Below are 18,599 nucleotides of genomic sequence, written 5' to 3'. Positions count from 1 at the left end.
AAAGCACGGGAGTCCATTGATACTTATTGAGGTTTTTACGTGTCACACTTTATATTGATTTACGTATTTATGTTTATTATGTAAACTACAACATGTTACGACTAGTTTGATAAATATACAATAATAATTTAATAAAATAAATCTCGACTTGATGTTTTTTGTATATGATTTGTACCTTTATTGTGAAAAGTTATACATCATACATGTCGGAGGCTGGTGCTGTGGGCCGGTGTGGTTCGGTGTGGCTCGTGGTTCTGGACACAGCTGTAGATCTGTTAGCTTCTAGCTCCGGTTCAAAGTGCTGATTTATTATTATGTTAATTATCATGAAGGATGAAAGCAAATAAAAACACTAAAATATCAAAAAGGCACAGAGTTTAACAGAGAGACTTCACATGTGTGTTGATGAGGTGTAGCCAATCAGATGCCACCACACTCATGCAGCTCAGCATCATCAGTGGGAGCTCCTCGGCCTCCGTCACAGGATGAAGGGGATGAGAGCCGTCCTGGAGCGAGGGTAGTCCTCAAACCTCCGCTGGTAGTCTCTGCAGGACCACAGGACGACAAACTCAAGTCATGTTGCAACAAGAAATCTGGAAAACTACCTGCGGTGCTGCTGACCAATCAGATTACAGAGCTACCTGTGGTGCTGGCAGGCTCTGGGCCCAATGGAGCAGATGGTGAAGAAGGCGAAGGCGAAGGCGGGTAAAGACCCAGCAGCCACAGAGTAACCGCACCACTCCACGATCTCCCCGAAGAAGTTCGCTCCAGACACAAACTCAAACATCCCACCTGAGAGGAAATGAAGGTGCAGGGGTTAAAGGTGAAGGTGCTGACAGCGATGAACTCTGTCATGGATCGGGTCTAGTCACCGTGGGGGATCCTGTAGACGGTCTCTCCTGGTCTCCTCAGGCTGCGCAGGATGTGGTCACTGTGGATGTTGACGGTCATTCCGACCACAAACAGAAGCAGACCTGCGTCACAGACAAACAGGAAGTGTCAGACGCTCTCACCTCTGACAGGAAGTGTGCGGAGGACGTCACATGACCGGTTACATCTTCTTTTCAAATGTTTTAATTTATTTTTTCACACAAACAAATCTATATACATTTATACAATAAACAGACAATAAACAGCCAACACAACAAACACAAAATATATACATATATACAAATACATAGATGGGGGTATTAGCAAATCATATAGTTGTTTTTAATCATTTATAATATTCCTTATAGCTTTTCTGTCTTTCATGTTTTTTAGCAGCTGCATGTAATATCTGGTTTCTATTTTAAATTCATAAAAATGTGTTTTTTTGGATGACCATTTGCATTTATGGATGTAATATTGTCCTTGTAAAATAAAAAGATTCAACAAAAACAGTTCCTTTCCCTTAAGTTTTTTTTTCATTATAAGTGAGAATTATGTCTTTTTTTAAGTTTAAGCTTAATTCCTGTCAAAGATACAAACATATTTTCCAGTTCCTTCCAAAACACATAAGTATAACATTAAAAAAACAGATGAGAAATATTTTCCTCCTCCTGTTCACAGTTGACATTAACATCTTTATATCTGGAGACGGCCTGACAGGATAAATTGAATGTATGATCTCAAAAGAAACTTCCTTTATCTTGTGTGTGACTCAGTATCTGCTACTTGAAGTCCACACTGAGTTCCAGTTTATACCTACATGTTGAGTTCCAGAGTAGTTTAGCTGATGGAGTTGTAATTTCTTGGCTAATTTTCCTTATATGTCTATTGGTGCATTTTCTGTCTGTTAAATTTATGCCGTCTAACATTAAATTAGCCTCAAAGTGTACGTTTAGCTGTGGTCTACTATCTCCTCACAATAACAACAACAGTTCTGCAGGTATAGCGTCAAATATTATGGCAAATTCTTTATGTGTAATAGGAATTGCATATTTTTTTAAAAACTCAGTGTAGTTATACAAATGTCCATTTTCATTCAATAACTGTGTCACAAACAAGATATTTTGGTCAAACCATCTCTTGACAAACAAAGATTTGTTCTTATATGGAATATTTGGATTATTCCAGATCAAACACTTGTGTGGTGAACAGTTGTGTTTGCAGACGAACATCCAGGACAGTCAGGCTTGTGTGTGAAAACTTGCCAGATTGACAGGAAGTTGATCAACACTGTAATAACAGTTTAAAAGAAATTCAATCCCCCGATTTTCTTGAAAATAAGTTCTGGTATAATATACTATAATTTACTTTTTCCCTGCAAATATGTCTTCAACCAGTTTAATAAAAACATTGTGTTAGATGTATTAAAGTCTGATGCCTGGACAGTATGAGTTGCACAGCACTGTTTGTTTTAATTGGTGGGGCTTATTCTTCCTTATGAAGTTGAAGATTTTCGTGTCAATCTGTTGAACTGTTTTTGTTGGAACATCCAGCAGCCGAGAGAAGCTTCACTTTTAGACAACAAGACTCGTCCACTCTCTTAATAGCCACATATCATACTTTCTCAAAATGTTTTCAATCAGTGGATTAAAATTCAAGTCAACTCTTCTTTCTTGATTCTTGCATATCTTAATGCCCAGATATGATATAACATCTTTAAAACAAATACCCTCTATTTCCGTCAGGTTATTTGGTCTTTTAAAGCAAAAAGCTCACACTTCTTAATATAAATCTTCCAACCTGACAGCAGAGAGAATGTGTCGAGACAGTCAATTGTCTTTTTTACCTCCTTTTCATTCTTTAAAAAAATAGTAGTATCATCTGCTAATTGACAACATTTCAATTGACTTTCTGCCAGTTGAATGCCTCTAAAATAATCTTTATTTATGTGAAGTGCCATAGTTTGCATGATGAGTAGAAACAAAAAGGGTGCAATAGGGTCCCCTTGTTTAATCCCTCTCTCTATACTGAAGCTTCAGTGGTTCTATTTAACAACTTCACTGAACTGCTGCACCTTTTATATAATGTCTGAACTGCAGATTTAAAATAAGAGCCAAAACCAAAAAAGTCCAAAGTATTAAACAAGAAGGAATGTTCTATGGTATCAAAGGCTTTATAGTAATCTATGAATAATATAAGGCTGTTGTCATCAATAACTTCATGGTAGTCAATTAAATCCAGAATTAGACGAACATTATTACTTATATGTCTACCACTCATAAATCCAGACTGGCAGTCAACAATAATTGTTTGAAGACAAAGTTTGAGCCTCTGAGCAAAAATAAGTGATAATAATTTAACATCATTATTAATTAAAGTAATTGGCCTCCAATTTTCAGAACACACTGGGTCTTTCCATGTTTGGGGATTAATGTAATGAGGCCTTGAGACATAGATGCGGTAATCTGTGACGCTCTGTGACATCCCAGCAGCCAGAGGTGTGATCTGCACACCTGTCCTCTCTGCAAGTTTCACCTTCACCGTGTGTTAAACCATTACATACTGATGGTGAGGTCATACACCTGCAGCCTGGTCACATTTCCCAGGACGTCGCTGTGACTCACCTGCAGCCACGCGAGTCCTCGTCAGCCAGGTGTCTTCAAAGCGGGCGCAGTGCAGCAGGTGGTGTCCCTGCAGGAGGCCGTTGAGCGAGCAGAAGATGGCGGCGTACAGGACGATGGACAGCGGGACGGGTCGTCCTCTGGTCAGGAAGGCGTAGATGAAGCTCCTAAAGAACAGACGCAGGTTACTTCCTGTTCCACAACATGAAGTGTGTCTGTGTGTCAGTCACCGGGTCACATGACGCCCACATCCTCTACAGAACACAGGAGCACCATGATACCAGTCCAGTCACTGAGCTCATCCAATCAGCATGGAGACAGAGTGTGAGTCAATCAAACAGGGTCAGAACAGCACCAGGTTCTGGAGGCAGCTGACCGTGATGTCGCCCCTGTATCCTGTTTCATAAGAGAAGACTATAACAGCTATTGGCTCCTGTCTCATAATCCGGAGTCCAGAACCGGTCCTGAGTCCAGAACCGGTCCCTTATCAAAACACACACAGGCTGCTGAACTGTTCTACAGAGTAGTGTAATGAGTAATTACTCCACCAGACAGTAATCTATTACTTTAAACTGGAGCTTAGAGTAATATGTAATGTATTACATTTTGAGGTACAGCTGATGGCTGATCTGTTCTGAGGTCTGTTCTGTTCTGGAGTCTGTTCTGACGTCTGTTCTGTTCTGGAGTCTGTTCTGAGGTCTGTTCTGAGGTCTGTTCTGAGGTCTGTTCTGTTCTGGAGTCTGATCTGAGATCTGATCTGAGGTCTGTTCTGTTCTGGAGTCTGTTCTGAGGTCTGATCTGAGGTCTGTTCTGAGGTCTGTTCTGTTCTGGAGTCTGTTCTGAGGTCTGTTCTGTTCTGGAGTCTGTTCTGAGGTCTGTTCTGTTCTGGAGTCTGATCTGAGATCTGATCTGAGGTCTGTTCTGTTCTGGAGTCTGATCTGAGATCTGATCTGAGGTCTGTTCTGTTCTGGAGTCTGATCTGAGATCTGATCTGAGGTCTGTTCTGTTCTGGAGTCTGATGTGAGATCTGTTCTGAGGTCTGACCTGTGGAAGTAGTGCAGCATGAAGGTGCAGAGCAGCAGCGTCCTCCCGGTCCAGTAGCGGCTCGTCCCCGGCTCGGTGTGCGGTTCCTCCGTGAACAGCAGCAGCAGCAGCGGCAGCAGGAAGGCCGGGACCTCCTGCAGGAACCAGCCCGGTCCGGCCAGGCAGCAGCGGACCTTCGGCTCCACGTAGCGACCGTAAGGTGTGTGGCGCCGCGTCTGTTCCAGCAGGTAGGCCACGCCCCCCACGATCAGAGCCCAGCTCAGGTAGGACACGGCACCGTCCCGACACTCCATCAGTCCACTGACTCGGCTCAGCTCCACCGAACTGCCGGCATGCAGAGAGAGACAGAGACATAACTCAGAGTCCACCGACCAATCAGAGCCCACCTCATGTTACCCAGGAAGGAGGTCCCGAGCCTGCCGAGTCCTGAGACTGTGGTCACGTGAGATCCATATGAACCCAGTGTGGACAAAGGATGTGTTTGTGTGGTCCATATGGACCGCGTCACCAGGACCTGGTCTGCAGTTAGATACACTGTGTCTGACTTTAAAACTAGCATTTCTATTGGTCCTGGCAGCTCGTGACATCACGCCTCACCTCCTGCTGGACCCAGCAGCACACAGGAGAGGTTCAGGTCGCACCTGGTCACACCTGGTCACACCTTCATTATCAATTATTCTATTCAAAGCAGTTCTGTTTCTATTCTAGAAGCATCTGAAGTGTTTCTGAACCAGCCGTGTCAGAACCGCTCCACAGAGGCAGGAGCAACACAGCTGCTGATCTGGACCACAGTCCGCCCGGGTCACTGACAGCTGCTCAGAACCTGCAGGAGGTCTGCAGTGTGGTAGATGTTGGTTCTTGCAGCTGGTTCTGGTCCGACTGTCAGTCCTCTCTGGGCCTTAGAGGAATGCTGTCATTGATTGTCTCGTGTTTTTGAGCGGCACGTGTCTGATTGGACTCGCAGGTTCTGATGTGCTTCAGTCCTCTGTGAGAAATAACTGTGTGACCGTGTCGGTCTGGAGCTGCTTCTTCTTCTGTGGTGGTGCTTCCATTATATTCTGCCAAACTCTGCATCCTTCCCTCTCAGCTGTCCTGGTGTCAGGGGCGGGACATCAGAGATGGACAATTTGACTGGCTGAGCAGTTTGATTGACAGCTGCCCTGCTGTCTTCACAGCTGCTGGATGAATGACAGACTTCAGAGGCAGCGGCTGTCCTGTACTGGTTTGACTTTAACATCAAACCACTGAACAACATCAAACAAAAACAACCAAAGTTGGTCAACTTTGGTTGTTTTTAAAGTGCTCAACAAATAAAGTTGGACTGGATTGGATCATCTTGACATGTGGGACAAGAAAATAAAATGCTGTGCAGTCAGTGGTCACACGGCGGACGGACACCAGAACATCACACTGCTGTCCTCCTGCCAGTCCTCCTGTCTGTCCTCCTGTCTATCCTCCTGCCAGTCCTCCTGTCTGTCCTCCTGTCTGTCCTCCTGCCAGTCCTCCTGTCTGTCCTCCTGTCTATCCTCCTGCCAGTCCTCCTGTCTGTCCTCCTGCCAGTCCTCCTGCCAGTCCTCCTGTCTGTCCTCCTGCCAGTCCTCCTGTCTGTCCTCCTGTCTGTCCTCCTGTCTGTCCTCCTGCCAGTCCTCCTCCTGTCTGTCCTCCTGTCTGTCCTCCTGCCAGTCCTCCTGTCTGTCCTCCTGCCAGTCCTCCTGCCAGTCCTCCTGTCTGTCCTCCTGTCTGTCCTCCTGCCAGTACTCCTGTCTGTCCTCCTGTCTGTCCTCCTGCCAGTCCTCCTGTCTGTCCTCCTGTCTGTCCTCCAGTCTTACCTCCTGTCTGACCTCCTGTCTGACCTCCAGTCTTACCTCCTGTCTGACCTCCTGTCTGACCTCCAGTCTTACCTCCTGTCTGTCCTCCTGTCTGTCCTCCTGTCTGACCTCCTGTCTGACCTCCAGTCTTACCTCCTGTCTGACCTCCTGTCTGACCTCCAGTCTTACCTCCTGTCTGACCTCCTGTCTGACCTCCTGTCTGACCTCCAGTCTTACCTCCTGTCTGTCCTCCTGTCTGTCCTCCTGTCTGTCTTCCAGTCTTACCTCCTGTCTGTCCTCCTGTCTGTCCTCCTGCCTCTTCATCACATTTCTGCCTGAAAAACAGCGTCTGTCACCTGCAGAAAACTTTAACTCACCAGGTGTTTGTGTTGTAGTTATTGTTGTCACAGTGACCGTCAGCCCTCCTGAGTCTTCAGTGAACTTTCCCCCAGAAAACAGCCTCCGTCCTCGCAGTGACAGAGTCAGACAGGTCCAGTTTACTGATGGTGATTATCTAAATATGTCATTTAGAGTGAAAACGTAACTTTGTCACTTTCCAGGGTGTTCGGTGGGTCAGGATCTCAATCACTACACGTTATAACAGAGAACTGCTGATAATGTGGCGTCTCCGTGTGAAAAGGCTGCTGTTTCCCTGCACACTGAACGTCCAAGGTCCAACAGACCTGTCAGAATATTTTATGCATCCAATTTTTCAGCTGGGAATAAGAACTTAAAGGAACAGTCAGTCCTCAGAACAGTTGTGGAGCTTCACAGTAAAACAGAGTAGCAGTGTTCTGCTGAACAGCTGAAGCAGCTGCAGACGTGATGTAGAACAGCAGACGTCTCGGTGCCGCTGGCTGCTTCCTCTCTGTCGGGCTTCATTCATTCTGTAAAAAGGATCCAATGTTTAAAGAAACCCTCAGTGATAAATGTGTCTCTGCTCTTCAGGTTCCAGACGTCCTCACCGAGGCAGTGATGAGACACACGAGGTGAAGTTCTGAACAATGTCTGGCCAATCAAATAATAGGCCACGCCCACCTCCACCAATCAGTATGGCTCTTCAGATTCTGGTTAATGGTTTGGTTTAGTGGACCTGGTCCCAACCTCAGCCTTCAAATGGAAATACATCAGCTCCATTTATACAGCCCACAGGTGTGTCTGTGGAGCAGCTGCACCTGGACTCACCTGTCAGTCATCGGTCCAGTCAGCTGGACTCACCTGTCAGTCATCGGTCCAGCTGCACCTGGACTCACCTGTCAGTCATCGGTCCAGCTGCACCTGGACTCACCTGTCAGTCATCGGTCCAGCTGCACCTGGACTCACCTGTCAGTCATCGGTCCAGTCAGCTGGACTCACCTGTCAGTCATCGGTCCAGCTGCACCTGGACTCACCTGTCAGTCATCGGTCCAGCTGCACCTGGACTCACCTGTCAGTCATCGGTCCAGTCAGCTGGACTCACCTGTCAGTCATCGGTCCAGTCAGCTGGACTCACCTGTCAGTCATCGGTCCAGCTGCACCTGGACTCACCTGTCAGTCATCGGTCCAGTCAGCTGGACTCACCTGTCAGTCATCGGTCCAGCTGCACCTGGACTCACCTGTCAGTCATCGGTCCAGCTGCACCTGGACTCACCTGTCAGTCATCGGTCCAGTCAGCTGGACTCACCTGTCAGTCATCGGTCCAGTCAGCTGGACCATGTGGCAGATCTGCTTCATTATTATGTAGACATGCATTTGAGTTCCTGGGCCAAGACTAATGATACTAGTGATAATATTGATAATAATGATGATATTGATGATAATGATAATATTGATAATAATGATAATATTGACTATAATGATGATAATATTGATAATAATGATCGGGCACAGTGCAGCTCTGCTCGTCGGGTTTCAGCTCTGATCAAACATTCTGTTCCATGAGGTGCCTTCACCATTTCCTGTGTTACATCTCTACATCTATAATCTATATATACATATTTAATGATCGCCCAGATGAGCGGTATGATTATATAATTTGTCCTCGATGTGGTCCACTCAGAACCTCCGCTCAGAACCTCCAAGATGGACCTCGATCGCTACTCTTTGTCTAACAGTGTGCCCGCGTCTAAGCGGAGCAGGACTCTCATCACATCACCGGTCTGTCTATTTATACAAACAGAGGAAAGTTTTACCTTTGTATCGTGGAGCGGAAACTTCCTGGAACACAGCTCTGCTTCTGCTCACAGCCAGCAATCTCACCAAACCGGTCCTGTGTAACCGGATCTCTCTCCAGGCTCCACGGGCTGAAGCTCTGTCAGCAGCCTGCAGACATTATAACTGTAGCTGTCATTGACCTGTTGCTCATGAGCACAATATGTTATTAAGAAGAAGAAGGAGAAGAAGAAGAAGAAGAAGAAGAAGATAATAAAGATGATGGTGTTGGTGCCACAGGAGCGGGTCCTGAAACCCAGACGTGATGAGCACGTTTGCACTTCCTGTTCCTCGTCTGACAGTCAGCTGAATGGAACACTGCCGGCTGCACATGTTCTCATGTTCTGTTCTCAGACATGAAGCTTGTAAAACAGGGACTCCCCAGCACCGGGCCGTGGACCGGTACCAGGTCTCGGGTCGATGTTATTGCCACATCTGTGCTGTTTATTTGACCTTCTCACATCACAGAGCAGCTGATGATTTTCACTGAACATTAAAATGTTGAAAGACTTGATGTTCTGGTTGGAGAAATAAGCTGTGTGGTTACAGGCTGAACATTTAAAATCATCATTAATGTCCCACAGTTTAATCATGAAGCTCTTCATGTGTTAACAACAGTTAGCGGTTGCTAACGAGTGTCTGAATGAGACTACAGAGGTTGTCGGGGACATTAAACGTCCTCACAGCGAACACGGAGACTCATCTACTCACTAGTCCGTCTTTACAGCCACTTTAGTTACACACTGTTCTAACTCTGACTTTACAACTTGTACATTGATCAGTTTATAGAAAACCTGGATAGTAATTGTGCAGTAAGACTCTTAGTGGTGGAGACGTTTCAGTCATGTGACCGTGATGTCGTCTGTTTGTAGCCTAGCATTAGCTTCTTACTGCTACACAGTTAATTTAGCTTCACACATCACAGAGTGGAGTTCATCTGTGGAGATTATCTGGATCAACAGAACCTGGACGGGTCAGAACCCAGTTCAGTGATCCCACAGAGGAGCCAGAGAGATGCTAACTGCAGCTAGCTACAGGAACACATCATGCTGCTGCATGTGATGTTGTACATTTTTGACACATTGTGTTGTGTATTTCCTTTTCAAAGCGCTTCATCACCCTCAGTGGGCAGCAGGAGGCTTCTCTTCTCTTCACTCACTCAGACGTGAGAGAAACAAACTTCAGTCTGGAGCTGCTGAGGCCACACAAAGTGTGTCCGAGCTGAGTCCACTTACTGCCATACCAAGGAAATAAGAGCACAACGGATCAACTATTCATGCCAACATGCTGTGGATTACAATTTGGACATTGGAGTACTTTTGTTCACTGTGCTGCCATGAGGTTTGGACTGTTGGAAATTGAGAGACCTCGGGCCGGGTTGTGATTTGCCTCAAGGACTTGGACTGTCAGCGACCCTCTCCATCTCAACTACATTTAAGTATTTTAACCAGGCCTCAGCTCTTTTAGATTAATTTGTTATTTACAGTAGAGACTGTACAGGGAGAGACTGAGGGACAGGGAGGAGAGGTCTGCCCGACTAAAACTATAGATATGCCCGACTGTTCATGAAAAACCATGTGCAATAATAACAGAACCATAGCAGATACTGTGTACCTGTGTACAGTTTTACGTGTGTGTGTATATATGTATGTACATATATAGATTTATATTCTTACAGTGTTATTTTATATTTATTTACTTATATGTATATTTACATGTATATTTTAAATGTATGTATGTATATTTCTTGCATATTTATATATATATATATATATTTATATTGATATATCTATGTATAATATATTGTATTTGGTTTTCTATCTTTATATGGGTGTCGGGCACTTTGGTGTCTCTTCTTTCTTGATCCTCTATATGTAACAGTGCTGTGTGTGACATGGAGCTTCATTCTCTTTGAGGGAAACTCCCAAAAGGATGAATAAAGTTGTCTAAGTCAGTATTATGATTTTATCAATAAGGATTTTTGACAATGATTGATAGTAAATGAAATAAGTATTGTGCTGTATGTTTTGCTCTTGCTAAAGTCTATGCAATAAAACCAACATACTATAGTTAAAGTTAAAGTTGTGGACATTGATTTCATGTCTGTTTGGTGGAAGTAAAGTCAGGTGTTAACTGTGCAGAATATCTGAAAGGATCTGAAAGGTTACTGTAGCCCACCAGAGTGAAACAGTCCCTTAGAGTTTACCAAAGCCCCTAAAATCCAACCTAGCACCAGACCAAGTGCCCAGATCATTCAGAGGAGAGCTGGCTGGTGTTCATATCTGACTCCTGTCCGGTTCTGATCCAGAGGAAGCAGGTAGGCGATCGGACTCAGGCAGTGAGAAGCTACACGGGTCGTCTCCTCACCACCAGCCAAAGAAATCACTATTTACATTCCTCAGGACCCAGGATCTAACACACACGCACACACACACACTCTTTACATGTCATGTGGAACAGCAGCAGGTTTCTTCTGGTGGGTCTGGAACAGGTTTCTGTCTGTTCGTCAGTCTGAGACGGGTCACGTTGTTACAGAAAGCTGTTCCACGTGTGAGCGTCTCTGCTAGCGAGTCTCATGTAAAGACACCGTCTGGATCTTCATGTTCGTGCTGAGCAGCTGACGTCCTTTAACTCTGAACTCTGAACTCACCTCTTTGACTTCGATCACGAGCTTCCTCACTGGCTCTCAGTCTCAGTGAGTTCTGATAGAATCCACATCGTCCTGCCGACCAGAACCAACCTGCTGATTCTGATTAACATCACATTCTATAACTTCTGTTGTTTGTCTTCTGTTCCCATATACCTCACTCTGTGTCACCTCCTCCTCCTCCTGTAGAAAAGGAAATGGGAGTTACAGGATCCAGTCCAGGAGCAAAGAGCATCCAGACGTGCTGGGCAGGCTGGAGGCCAGACAGGAGGCCCGGTGACGGGGAGCAGGACTGGCAGCTGGAGGCCAGACGGGAGGCCCGGTGACGGGGAGCAGGACTGGCAGCTGGAGGCCAGACGGGAGGTCCGGTGACGGGGAGCAGGACTGGCAGCTGGAGGCCAGACGGGAGGCCCGGTGACGGGGAGCAGGACTGGCAGCTGGAGGCCAGACGGGAGGCCCGGTGACGGGGAGCAGGACTGGCAGCTGGAGGCCAGACGGGAGGCCCGGTGACGGGGAGCAGGACTGACCGCTGGAGGCCAGACGGGAGGCCCGGTGACGGGGAGCAGGACTGACCGCTGGAGGCCAGACGGGAGGTCCGGTGACGGGGAGCAGGACTGACCGCTGGCCCCTGGTCAGTTTGGGAGGCCAACAGCAAGTGTTGTCTGGACCGCTGGAGGACCAGGAGACTCAAAAAATATGGAAAAGTTTACTCATCTCAGAGGGGAAATTAGGTCATCGTAGCAGCAGGTCCATTCAACAACAACATCATCAAAATACAAGAGCAGATATAAAAACAGTAAAGTTCAGTTTACAATATACAAAAACCAATGAAGTTCTAAAACAACATAAAATACTGTGGTAATAAAGTGCTGAGGTATCGAACCGTGTTTATAGTTCAAACTGTCATCCTGAAGACTAAGATAAAGTTCAAATGGAGCAGCTACAAAAACCAGTCGTGCTAGCTTTTATCAAGCTAGCTAGCTCCACCAGACTCACCTGCTGTCAGTTTCCTCCAGGATCCAGTCGGTCACAGTAATCAGTGATCCCATGAGCCAACGCAATGCAATTTAGTCAACACAATTTTAAAGTTGGTTTGGTTTATTTTATTTGTTTGTTTTGAACACACACACACACACACAGACACACACAGTGTTGTTACCTCGGGCTGAGCTGAGGGTCGATCCCACGTCTCCATGTTGCAGGACGGCGTCTTAAACCACTGGACCATCTTCAGCGCTGAAACTAGCCGACAGCCGGAAACAGGATCAGACTGAAGCTCAAACATTCTGACTTCAGTCAAACATTTTCATGTTTTAAAAAGACTGAAGTTCAGATTCAGAGCAGCAGATCAAAGTGTTGAAGTGACGTCCAGGTGTGATTATTGGCTGTTTGAAGTGATGTCTGCACCTCACAGGTGAACAGCTCAGCTGCTTGATGAGGTCTTTAGACTCTCAGAGGTTGTTGGTTCACGACCCGTCACAGACAAACATTATCTCAGTCGTGTCTCAGAAGAAAAGTTTTCCTGTCTTTAAGTTCAAACACAAAACATTTAGATTCACATTAATTATGATAAATGTATCTTTGTTTCTGCTTAAAGTCAATTACATAGGATTTAAAAATATAAGCTTTAGTTGGGATTTGAACCTACAACATAACAGTGCTGGTCTGTGTCTCTAACCACAGGACCACTTCCACTGATGGACCCCTGAACACCCAGAGAGACAGAGAGGATCAGACTGAAGAAGGACTCTGATGGAGTCAACAACAAACTAGACAGAGAAGTTAGCAGGGATTGAACCTGCAACCTTATGAACCTTGTGCTGCACTAACTAAAGTTCAGATTCAGAGCAGCAGATGAAAGTGTTTAATAATGTACCGGTGTGATTATTGGCTGTTTAAAGAGATGTCAACAGCTCAGCTGCTTGTTAAAGTGTTTTGAATCTCAGAGGTTGTTGGTTCACGACCCGTCAAAGAGAAACATCATCTCAGTTGGTCTGACACCTGTGTGGCTCGTACAGGTGTATGGTGTTCACCCATAATGAGTCCAAGACTCTGTTGATTTCCCAAATGCCATTAAAGTATCACTCCTGACATAAACGTGCATGTTTTATGAGTTTCAGTCTTCCTGCAGACTCGTGCTGATGCTGTTTTGGATTTGCTTCATACGGAGCTCCAGACATGACATGGTCAAAAAATAATTTAATTGTGGCCACAGTAAAGCTATAAAGTGAGCAGGAAATACTGAATTGTGGCCACAATTTATTTATTTTTTTGCCCACGTGATGTCTGGGGCTCTGTAGTTTTACTTGTTGTGATGTTTGGTTTCATTCCCACAGTGGATGACGTCAGATGACTAAAGGCTCTGCTGTGGCAGAGATCTGTGGTCTTTGAGCGCCCTCTACTGGTATTTCAACCGCACTACACATTAGTCTGCAAGTAGAGAGCAACACACAACAGAGAGCTGTGTGCTGGCTGTGTGTCAGTGTTACAGTGTTTGTATCAGACTTTCTGTTAATGTAACTTGTAAACTGTGATTTGTTGCTCTTTTCTGTCCACGCAACATCTATTGCATGTGTGTCCGTCCTGTTAGAGGGATCCCTCCTCTGTGGCTCTTCATCAGGTTTCTTCCATTGGTTTTTTTACCCTGTTAAAAGGTTTTTTTTCCATCAACATGTGAAGTATTTCCTCACTGGAATCGAGGGTCTGAGGACAGAGGATGTTGTTCACTGTACAGATTGTAAAGCCCACTGAGGCAATGTGATTGTGATTTTGGGCTATATAAATAAAACGGATCTGATTTGATTTGATTTGATTTACAGCATAACGTTCATAAGGTTGCAGGTTCAGTCCCTGCTACCAGTCAGCAGGTTGTTAGATCAGGGCCGCAGTAACACAGCATGTGTCAGTCTGGAATTACACATTCTGGTTTAACAACTGTTAAACTTCAGACAGGATTTCACGCTGAATGTTTCTGATTCACCAGATGGTTCATTAACCTGACGAGCTCCGTCTGAACTTCTCTGTCTAGTTTGTTGTTGACTCCATCAGAGTCCTTCTTCAGTCTGATCCTCTCTGTCTCTCTGGGTGTTCAGGGGTCCATCAGTGGAAGTGGTCCTGTGGTTAGAGACACAGACCAGCACTGTGATGTTGTAGGTTCAAATCCCAACTAAAGCTTATATTTTTAAATCCTATGTAATTGACTTTAAGCAGAAACAAAGATACATTTATCATAATTAATGTGAATCTAAATGTTTTGTGTTTGAACTTAAAGACAGGAAAACTTTTCTTCTGAGACACGACTGAGATAATGTTTGTCTGTGACGGGTCGTGAACCAACAACCTCTGAGAGTCTAAAGACCTCATCAAGCAGCTGAGCTGTTCACCTGTGAGGTGCAGACATCACTTCAAACAGCCAATAATCACACCTGGACGTCACTTCAACACTTTGATCTGCTGCTCTGAATCTGAACTTCAGTCTTTTTAAAACATGAAAATGTTTGAGTGAAGTCAGAATGTTTGAGCTTCAGTCTGATCCTGTTTCCGGCTGTCGGCTGGTTTCAGCGCTGAAGATGGTCCAGTGGTTTAAGACGCCGTCCTGCAACATGGAGACGTGGGATCGACCCTCAGCTCAGCCCGAGGTAACAACACTGTGTGTGTGTGTCTGTGTGTGTGTGTGTTCAAAACAAAAAACAAACAAACAAACAAAAACCCCAAAAACCAAACCAACTTCAAAATCGCGTCAACTAAACTGCGTTGCGTTGCGTTGCGTTGCGTTGCGTTGCGTTGCGTTGCGTTGGCTCGCTCGTGGGATCTCTGCTGTGGACCGACTGGATCCTGGAGGAAACTGACAGCAGGTGAGTCTGGTGGAGCTAGCTAGCTTGATAAAAGCTAGCAAGACTGGTTTTTGTAGCTGCTCCATTTGAACTTTATCTTAGTTCAAACTGTCATCCTGAAGACTATGTTTATTTTTGAGTCTCCTGGTCCTCCTCCAGCAGTCCACACAACACTTAACACTAACCCAACACAGTTGGCCTGGAGGGCTGCCGGTCCTGCTCCCTGTCACAGGCCTCCTGTTGGGTCTCCTGCCTCATGTTGGGCCTCCTGTTGGGTCTCCTGCCTCATGTTGGGTCTCCTGTTGGGTCTCCTGCCTCATGTTGGGTCTCATGTTGGGTCTCCTGCCTCATGTTGGGTCTCCTGCCTCATGTTGGGTCTCCTGTTGGGTCTCCTGTTGGGTCTCCTGCCTAAAAAAATATTTATTATTAATTCATATTTTTACTGGTGTTATTATTATTATTTTGATTATTATTATTTGATCCTTATTGTGTTTCTGTATACTGTATTTTAAATGTGAGCACAAAGTCAAAGGATGTTATAATAGTTGTGATATTAAACTATGATACCTTTGAATGGGATTTATTACAACAATCCATAGAAACCAACAGTAATAAAACATGAAACACTGACTTTGGGTTGCTTCATTTTAATATGTTCATGATCTTATCTAATATCTTTATTGGAGAATACTTTATTGCGTTACTCGTTACCCTCCTCACACTAACATGCCTCCATAATAAAACACTGGTGATGTCCGAGGGGACCTTTATTGTGAAGGGCCCCGGATGGCGCCCTCTGTCGGCGGCGGTGTGACGCAGCAGCCGCGCCGCTCTTCTTCTTCTCCTCCCGGCGGCGGCAGCAGCAGCGGTCCCGCTCTCCTTCTGTTTTCACTAACACCGCCTCCATTTTAGCCCCGACACCAGGCGGAGCGGCAGCGGCTCGCAGCGGACCCAGCGGCCGGCGGAGGGACACCTTCCTGCGGCGGCGGCAGCGGTTTGACTCGTTCGGCGTGAATCAGCCTTTTTGTGTTGCGGGATGGCGGCGCTGCGGCAGGACGCGGCCGGGGCGGCGCTGCTCTGCTGACGACCTAACGGCTCGTTGTGTGAATCTAGCGGCGGTGAGGAGGAGCAGCTCGCCTCGGATGGTCAGGTACCGGCTCTAATCTCTCTGGCTTTAATTATTACAGGCTTTATTCTCATAAGACGGCTTTGTTTGATCTCCTGAGCGGGTTGATTAGCGGCGGGCAGGCCGCTGCTGCAGCCTCCCCGGCGGCCTGTCCGCGGCTCCGGCTCGCTGTTTCCTCCCGGACAGCATCCATCACTCCGTGCGGCCCCGGTGCCTCTGCTGCGGGGGGTGTCGGTTATATAACGTGTGCGCAGAGGACACCGAGCCGTCCTTCCGTCCGTCCGTCCGGCCGCAGTCTGCGGCTCACCTCTGACTGACGGCGGCCGCTGACTCGCTGTCCTCCATTTGAAGCCGTCGTCCTGACAGTCGGCGGTTAATGTCGGATGTTCTCAGCCGGTCCGTGACTCGGTCCGGCCGGGCAGGTGGTGTCGTTCAGGCCGGACTGCTGGTGCAGCAGGCCCGCGGACACGTCCGGATCAAAGGCAGCTGAATAAAGCTTCAGGTGTCAGACAGCAGCTCTGTGACGACGAGCAGCCGATTAATCGATCAGTCAGCAACATGAAGTGAATCTGCATCATTCTGATGATGAGTTATATTAAAGATCACAGCTAGAAAACGGATCCAGGTTCTGAGACGATGGATCATTGCTGGTGGTAACCACACATTTAAAGACGTCACTTTGGACCCAGTTAATCGATTGACTGAGAGAATCACCAGGAGGTTAATAATCAATAATGACTAATCATTAGTCAGCTGTCTGAATGATGAGCTGAAACTATTTGTTTATTATTAGAGTTTAATCAACGATTAATCAATTAGATAAAATAGTTTGGAATTTGAATTGCGACAACAGAGAGAAAACATCACCAAGACTGATTGACCGTTATCAATTACATATGAACCAATAACCGACAATCTAATACATAAATCTATAGGATCAATATAGTGTGAATAGTGTAACTAGTACTGTTGATAAACTGTACTAGATCTCACGTTCACATCATCTTGTTTTAGCTTTCATGTAGTGACGGAGCGAAAGAGTCCTGAGGCCTCCTGACGCTCCTCCTCAGCTCCCTGGTGTCCTCTGTAGTCCATTCTGTCTCTCTGTAGTCGATTCTGTCTCTCTGTAGTCGTTTTATGTCTCTCTGTAGTCGATTCTGTCTCTCTGTAGTCGATTCTGTCTCTCTGTAGTCGTTTTATGTCACTCTGTAGTCGATTCTGTCTCTCTGTGTGTTTGTTTTCTGTTTATGTGTTTTTTTTTCTCTCTCTCTCTCTATAGTTGTTTTCTGTCTCTCTGTGGTTGTTTTCTGTCTCTCTGCGGTTGTTTTCGGTCTCTGTAGTTTTTCTGTCTCACTCAGTGATCATTTTGAGTGTCTTTGTAGTTTTGCTTCTCACACTTTCACATCTCTCTGTTGTTGTTTAAATCTTTTTGTTGTCAGTTTCTGTCTCTTTGTAGTTGTTTTCTGTCTCTTTGTAGTCGATTTATGTCTCTCTGTAGTCGATTCTGTCTCTCTGTAGTCGATTCTGTCTCTCTGTAGTCGTTTTATGTCTCTCTGTAGTCGATTCTGTCTCTCTGTGGTCGATTCTGTCTCTCTGTAGTCGATTCTGTCTCTCTGTGGTCGATTCTGTCTCTCTGTGGTCGATTCTGTCTCTCTGTAGTCGTTTTATGTCACTCTGTAGTCGATTCTGTCTCTGTGTGTTTGTTTTCTGTTTGTGTTTTTTTTTTTTTCTGTCTCTCTATAGTTGTTTTCTGTCTCTCTATAGTTTGTTTTCTGTCTTTCTGTGGTTGTTTTCTGTCTCTCTGTAGTTGTTTTCTGTCTCTCTATAGTTGTTTTCTGTCTCTCTGTGGTTGTTTTCTGTCTCACTCAGTGATCATTTTGAGTGTCTTTGTAGTTTTGCTTCTCACACTTTCACATCTCTCTGTTGTTGTTTAAATCTTTTTGTTGTCAGTTTCTGTCTCTTTGTAGTTGTTTTCTGTCTCTTTGTAGTTGTTTTCTGTCTCTCTGTAGTTGTTCTGATCTTTGTAGTTGTTTTGCGTCCCTCTTCAGTCACTTTGCGTATCTTTGTAGTCAGTTTGTGTCTCTACAGTTGTTTTTTCTTCTCATTGTAGTTGATTAACATCTGACTGTAATTGGTTTCCGTCCCTGTAGTTGTTTTTGTCTTTGTTGTTCTTTTGCGTGTCATTATAGCTGCTCTACAACAACACACGTTAACAGTCACGTCATGCAGAGGTTCTGTGGTCCATGTGGTCTCTGGGTCCATCGGGTCTGTTGGGTCTGTTGAGTATGTCCTTGATGCCCCGGGGCAGCTCCTTCTGTGGATGTATTCTTCCCTTTTTAAGCCGGAAGACGTCTCACATCTGTTGAACATTGAGTGTTTTATCACAGAGATGGTTCTGTAGGACGCCGTCGTGTGTGTGGACGCTGTTGTGTGTGCGTGTGGACGCCGTTGTGTGTGTGT

At 45.6% G+C, this 18,599-nt stretch overlaps 2 protein-coding genes across 7 annotated transcripts in view; one reads left to right on the top strand and one right to left on the bottom strand.

Moving 5' to 3' along the window:
• Positions 1–154: 154 nt before the first annotated feature.
• LOC115581751 (3-oxo-5-alpha-steroid 4-dehydrogenase 2-like) lies at positions 155–12,133 on the bottom strand. 4 transcript variants are annotated; one of them, XM_030417089.1, is made up of 7 exons: positions 11,337–12,133; positions 8,515–8,644; positions 4,536–4,859; positions 3,495–3,658; positions 873–974; positions 642–792; positions 155–545 (listed from the first exon to the last, which is right to left on the bottom strand). In XM_030417089.1, the coding sequence occupies exons 3-7, from the start codon at positions 4,826–4,828 to the stop codon at positions 479–481; spliced, it is 777 nt and encodes a 258-aa protein (XP_030272949.1). In that variant the 5' UTR covers positions 4,829–4,859; positions 8,515–8,644; positions 11,337–12,133; the 3' UTR covers positions 155–478. The 4 variants fall into 4 exon arrangements, with proteins under 4 accessions (XP_030272949.1, XP_030272938.1, XP_030272960.1 ...); XM_030417078.1 differs by lacking the exon at positions 11,337–12,133 and adding an exon at positions 11,184–11,313; XM_030417100.1 differs by lacking the exons at positions 8,515–8,644; positions 11,337–12,133 and adding an exon at positions 6,721–6,906 and having other exon boundaries at positions 4,536–5,627.
• Positions 12,134–15,824: 3,691 nt separating this feature from the next.
• The window catches only part of LOC115581728 (CSC1-like protein 2), a 24,134-nt gene continuing 21,359 nt past the window's right edge, over positions 15,825–18,599 (top strand). For 2 of the 3 annotated variants that reach the window (XM_030417051.1, XM_030417042.1), the window contains exon 1: positions 15,825–16,163. The gene's annotated coding sequence lies outside the window, so the exon portion shown is untranslated. The remainder of the gene's footprint in view (positions 16,164–18,599) is intronic. The other variant, XM_030417058.1, reaches the window with a different exon arrangement.

This window comes from Sparus aurata, chromosome 1 (assembly GCF_900880675.1).
Source record: "Sparus aurata chromosome 1, fSpaAur1.1, whole genome shotgun sequence".
Lineage (NCBI taxonomy): Eukaryota > Metazoa > Chordata > Actinopteri > Spariformes > Sparidae > Sparus > Sparus aurata.
Note: the sequence above shows the minus strand (reverse complement) of the source record. Positions and strands in the feature narration are given on the sequence as shown.

Coding starts and splice junctions, on each gene's coding strand:
- LOC115581751 (XM_030417089.1), bottom strand. CDS start 4,828: ATGGAGTGTCGGGACGGTGCCGTGTCCTACCTGAGCTGGGCTCTGATC. Junction 793..872: donor CGTCTACAGGATCCCCCACG/GTGACTAGACCC, acceptor ATTTCCTCTCAG/GTGGGATGTTTGAGTTTGTG. Junction 546..641: donor AGAGCCTGCCAGCACCACAG/GTAGCTCTGTAA, acceptor GTGGTCCTGCAG/AGACTACCAGCGGAGGTTTG.